The 6,144-nt window shown below is 39.6% G+C and overlaps 1 protein-coding gene across 1 annotated transcript; it reads left to right on the forward strand.

The window, feature by feature from the left end:
• Positions 1-329: 329 nt before the first annotated feature.
• Positions 330-4,108, forward strand: LOC310995747 (uncharacterized protein; the record flags this gene model as incomplete). The annotated part of the gene is made up of 3 exons (XM_083984871.1): positions 330-378; positions 1,756-2,230; positions 3,784-4,108. The coding sequence occupies 3 exons, from the start codon at positions 330-332 to the stop codon at positions 4,106-4,108; spliced, it is 849 nt and encodes a 282-aa protein (XP_083840997.1).
• Positions 4,109-6,144: the final 2,036 nt, after the last annotated feature.

A 6,144-nucleotide genomic window follows, 5' to 3' on the forward strand; every position in this document is an offset into this window, starting at 1 on the left:
AGAACAAATACTTGTGTATTTCTGGCGTTTACTTCTAAATTTGGTCCAATGGGGGTCTGTGGTCTAATTTGTGTCAATTTTGGGTCAAAAGTTTGAGAACCACTGGCCATTTTTACAAACAGTTTGTCTCAAAGGGCTTTACACGGCATCATAACAACATCCTCTGTCCTCAGACCCTCACATCCACTGAGGGACAGTGATGTCTTCATGCAGGCTGAAGTGCGTGTGCTGCTGCTAAGACAGGAAGTGAGCCGTCTACAAGGAGACACAGCAAAGACACAGCAAAGAGACAGAGACGAACAGAGGAGCTGTTGAGCTGAAGCCCCAACATGACGGTCACAGAGAGTCTGACGGGATCTCTCCTGCTGCTGCTGGCAGGTTTGGATTTGTCTTTACTGCTTTACACCTCCAGTCATGTTGTCCAGTGGTTTCCAGGGTTAGGGTCAGGTGGCCTCCAAAGGTCCAGGGTGACCCTGTCAACCTGAGAAGCCCATTAATCTGAGTTTTTTGGATTATTATCCTTTGAGACATGCAACAGTTTAATGATTTATTTGAGCTTTATTCAAGTTTTACTACTTAAATTCCACCACTGGATCTGGTTTGGTTCCTGACTGTGTCCCTGGTCTTTGGTTCTGGGTGGGTTTTGATTTTATACATCAAGCTATCTGCATCTTTAAAATGTGCAGCTGCTTTAGGTGATTTATATGTCTATATTTAACCTACTTTTATCAGATTTGATTAGATTTTTGTCTGCTGCTGTTATATTTCACATGCTCACAGAGTATAAATGCTGTATCTGCCCCTTTACCCAGCACTAACATGGAGTGGGATCCCCACTTATAGCACTCATCCCTATAGACTGAGTTTGCTTTCAGTTCTTTTTGTGTAACCTGCAAACAAAGAAAGCAACAGACAGACGGACAGAGAGGAAGTAACACCTTGTTAAACCAGTAGAGGTTAGAGTTTTAGAGTGTGTTTGTTTTGTAATGTAGGCCACAGTGTGACTGTGATAGTCCAGGCAATCTAGCTCATTTTGGACCCAAAAATACAACTAATTGTAATAGAGTTTTTTTCACCATACATCATTTCTATGAGGTGTCCAGAACAACATACTAAAAGTCCTAAGAAATCCTATTGGGAGAAATATGTTTAATTCTCATCAATCCAAGACTAATTTACTGTATAAAGTCAATAAGTCCAGAAAACAATACACCCCAATGGGGTTATTTTTTTCCTTTACTCCTACCACAATGAAACTTTGCACAATGAAAGTATACATGAAAAGTAAAAATTTTTGTATTACAAGTTTCTCTTAAAATGAATTTGAATATGCAAATGAGCAATACACTAATTGAGTTATGGTTTCATTGTGGAGTAAAGTGTATTTTGGGCAAGCTCATTTGCATATTCATATCCATTTTCAAAGAAACTTGTAATACAAAAAATGTTACTTTTCATGTACACTTTCATTGTGTAAAGTTTCATTGTGTTCATTGTGATAGCAGTAAAGGAAAAAATATCCCCATTGGGGGTGTATTGTTTTCTGGCCTTATTGGCACCATAGACTTTATACAGTAAATTAGTCTTGGATTGATGAGAATTAAACATATTTCTCCAACTAGGATTTCTTAGGACTTTTAGTATGTTGTTCTGGACACCTCATAGAAATGATGTATGGTGAAAAACATTCTGTTACCATTAGTCTGTGGGAAAACGCTATTTTGCCTGTACTGTGACTGACTTTGGCCCCTCCAGGTGTGTGGTGTGAGAAAGCAGCAGTGTTTGTGTACAGGAGACTTGGGGACAGTGCCCTGCTGCCCTGCACCAACCTGCTGTCCTCAGACTGCTCCCTCACCAGCTGGACCTTCTACAAGGGGGGGCAGGTGCGCTTCACCCACGAGGTCACCGGGGGGCAGGTGGACGTGGGCTCAGACAAACTGGGCCGCATGTCGGTCACAGCCAACTGCTCCCTGCAGCTCCGGGAGCTCCAGGCGGACGACGCCGGCTCCTACGTCTGCCTGCACGGCGGCGTGGTGGTGACAGACGTCTACCTCTCTCTCCTCACCATCACCGTCCGTTCTGGAGTCAGCCAGCTGCGACTCGGAGGGAGCCTGGCCCTCAGCTGCATCCTCTTCACCTACTACGATGCCGGCAACTGCAAGTCCTACTCCAGCACGTTCAGCCTCAGCTGGGTCAACCAGGATGGCTCTACGCTGCCCACAGACTCCAGGTCAGTGCTCAGTCTTGTTGTTTAACAATGAGCCTACTGTGGAGGGACAAAACAAAGTAAATGGAATGAAGGGAATGATATAGAATCATACACCCACAAACAATTAATTTGCTTCACTTTGGTTCGTTACTTAACTATATTGTGACATCACTGTGTCTCAGAACAGAACTTGTAAGGCCTGCACTGTGTCGGTAGTGGCAAATCCAGTTTCAATGTATGTATGTACAGTGTCAATATAGACTTTTGATCTGCCAGCTTCTTCCAGGAGAGAGGAAAAACCAATGTTATTAATGGAATGGAACAGTGACAGACTTCCTGTTCTATTCTATTCTATTCTATTCTAACTAAAGCTAAATGTTTGTTTGTTTTTCTTAAAGATAACAATTTGACTGTGACTGTGTATTTAAAGGGATATTTCAACATTTTGGCAAATTGGCCCATTGCCATAATCCTTATAGTTTTAGGAGTAGTACCTTTAGCCTATTTGTCGGTGCAAGCTATTTTTAGAACGGCGGAGCAGAGCCGTGAGCTGCTCAGAGCTATGCTACAGAGGCTCATGGGATTTCTTGGTTTCCCTCATCAAATACACAATCCAACAACTCCAAAACGCTCTGGTGGACAAGTTGTGACCTGCACATTCACCACGCTATGAGATAATAACACAACGTTACCAGACAGAGTTGTTTTAGAGGGAAATAGACTGCTTGATGAAAAACTGTCTCTGAAGGCAACGCGCATCAGCGGTTTTGCATGAACTTCCCTCTAAAACAACTCTGTCTGGTAACGTTGTGTTATTATCTCATAGCGTGGTGAATGTGCAGCTCACAATTTGTCCACCAGAGCGTTGTGGAGTTGTTGGATTGTGTATTTGATGAGTTTGATGAGGGAAACCAAGAAATCCCATCAGCCTCCGTAGCGTAGCTCTGAGCAGCTCACAGCTCTGCTCCGCCGTTCTAAAAATAGCTTGCACCGACAATTAAAGGTCATGAACCTATTGCTAAAACTATAGGGGCTATGGCAATGGGCCAATTTGCCAAAATGTTAAAATATCCCTTTAAAAATGTAAAAATGTGACATCATTACTCCTTTTCACTCCTATCCTTCTGTAGGCTACAATATAAGCAAAAACCTATATTTAATAATTTAATTTGTTTTCTAGGGCTGATGTTAATATACGTTAATAATAAGGTGGATGATAATTTACTTACCAATCAATCATCTAACCTTGAGTCACATACCGTGGAATAATTCTTTAAAAGGCACAGCAATGTCCCAAAACAGCAGGTTGCTGTACTTCATGTTTTTACAAAGAGACATGAGGAAATAGCTGATAGAGACAGTTTTCAGCAGCAGAATAATCCGTATGTGGTGCTCTAGCAGGGATTCGGGGAACCAGGATGATGAAGGCTGCTGTTATGGAAATGTTGAATGTTGAATTGTCAGAATAAACTGCTGCTTGTGTTCGTGATAATAAAGGAGCAGCTCAAAAAACATACAAATATATAAAATACTCAAAACTGCAATGTTTCTCTGATGAATTCTCCCTCATGCAGGTACGAGGTGGTTGTTTCCACTCGTTGCAACATGACTCTGGTCACCAAGCTCCAGAGGGAAGACAACCAGAGGAAGTGGAGGTGTCAGGTGACCACCACAGGAAACAGCAGGGCCGTGTTTCAGGACTTCACCTCCGCCTTTCTGTTTGACGATCCCTCCACACAAGCCGTGACTCCATCTGCGTCTGCTGTGGACTGCAGCACGCCGCTCCCCATCAGCCGCATTGTGCTCTGTGTGGCTCTGCCGGTCATGGTGATGATAGTGGGGGTCTTCACATGGAGGACAGACGTCAGGAGGGCCAATAAGGCTGCAGCTGTCCTCTGATCCCTGTCCAGGGCCGTTGCTAGGAATTCTGGGCCCCCTGAAAGAATACTAAAGTGGGCCCCTGACTTTTCCACTTTTTTTCTTAAACTACGTATGTATTATCATTTGTTATTTAGTCTACTTTGTTTTGATGCTAATGCAGCATTACTAGTATTAGTCAGGGTCTTATGCAGAATAATTCAGTCATACAAAGATTAGACCAGTGCTTCTCAACCTTTTGTACATCAAGGACCCCTAAATTGACACAAATTAGACCACAGACCCCCATAGTAGTAAAGTAAAGTAAGTAAACACCAGAAATGCACAAATATTTGTTCTGAGACTGAAGAACATTTTTTATACATTTAAATTAGGGCCAATGGCGTGAATTTTTGGAAATATTATATAGAAATTTCTGGAAAAAAGTGGTCCAATTTCTCTAAAAACATTTAAACATTTCTAGGAAGAAGTGGTAAAAATTCTCAAAAAAAAGTGAAAAATAAAAAAAGGAAAAAAAATTCTCTAAAAAGAGTGGTAAAATTTCTCGTAAAAAATGTTCAAAATAAAAATAAAAAAGTAAAAATGTTCTAGAAAAAAGTGGTAAAATTTCTAAAACAAAAAAAGGAAAAAAAAAAAAATTCTAAAAAAAGTGGTTAAGTTTCAAGAAAAAATCGGGGACCCCCTTCAGATCTCTCAAGGACCCCTAGGGGTCCTCGGACCCCACGTTGAGAACCACTGGATTAGACTACTGGGGTTTTTGTGGGCCCTACTGGGCGCTGGGCCCCTAGAATTATCATCACTTTTCTCCCATATACAACGGCCCTGTCCCTGTCCCTCCTTCTTGTTTTTTCAGAAGAATGTCTCCACTCTTTCTCTGTTGTGACTTGCTATTCAGATTTTGGCTTTTATTTCATATTTTACACATGAAGCTAAGCTAATGACAGTAAGCTAGTTTGCATTTCAGTGTGGACAGGTTCTTACATTTCATGTTTTATGTTCTATTTTCATGTTTTTATCAATGAAGACATAATACAGCAACTTTGTCTGGATGAACCATGGACAAAAAAAAGCACAATAAACTAATTACATCCAACTGTCTGTGTTTATTTATAATGTGGTAGTGTAGCAGGCAGCGAGAACAAGAAGGCTACAGTAGGCTACAGGTAAAAAAAATGGTTGTATTGAATAACATAATATAGATGTAGGAACACTGAAACAGAACAGAAAAAATGGAAAACAACAAGTGAATTTAGTTTTCTGTGTGTCAGTATCTGACATTATAATCATGACAGTGCTATGGAATTTTGCTATTAGAGTAAAAAATGTTGATAATAAACAATTTCTTTGCAGGTATTTCCTTATCAAAAAAGACCAAATAAAATAATTATTCAATTTTCTATTTTGATTCTACAAGGGATATCTAATTTTCTGTTTTAAAAAAGGTTGAGGTCGCACCAGAAGATTTGACTGAAGGGACAACCCCAAAAAAGATCTGTCTTTTTTCTGTGGTGACAGAAGGAACAGAGAGCTTCAACATTTAACGCTATACTTCACAACAGCTGAGTTAACTGGATAACATCTGTGCCATATTTTCAGAGAGACTTGTCGCACCTTATTGGAAACAAAAAACAAAAAATCCCCTCGGTAATAATCACACTTTTAAACCCAGTCTATTTCAAAATCTAAATTGTTCCAGACAAATAGGCTACAGAAAGTTTTTTTTTAATCATTTTTTTTTAGCAAATTTTATTGACAAGTCAAGAATTACATTTAGTAAAAAATAAGAACAATACAATGCCAGGGGGTCGCGGTATTCAAAACAGTATACAAAACATTGCTATTAAATCAATAAAATATTATATAAAATGCATAACTCAGTGGTTTTAATAGCTTTTTTGTTTGATGATTATTGGATAGTTGTGAAGTGAAGAAAAAGTGGTCCAATTTCTCCAAAAACATTTAAACATTTCTAGGAAGAAGTGGTAAAAATTCTCAAAAAAAAGTGAAAAATAAAAAAAAGTAAAAATTTTCTCGAAAAAAGTGGTAAAATTTCTCGT

Source organism: Trachurus trachurus (assembly GCF_905171665.1).
Source record: "Trachurus trachurus genome assembly, chromosome: 13".
NCBI classification, from domain to species: Eukaryota; Metazoa; Chordata; class Actinopteri; order Carangiformes; family Carangidae; genus Trachurus; species Trachurus trachurus.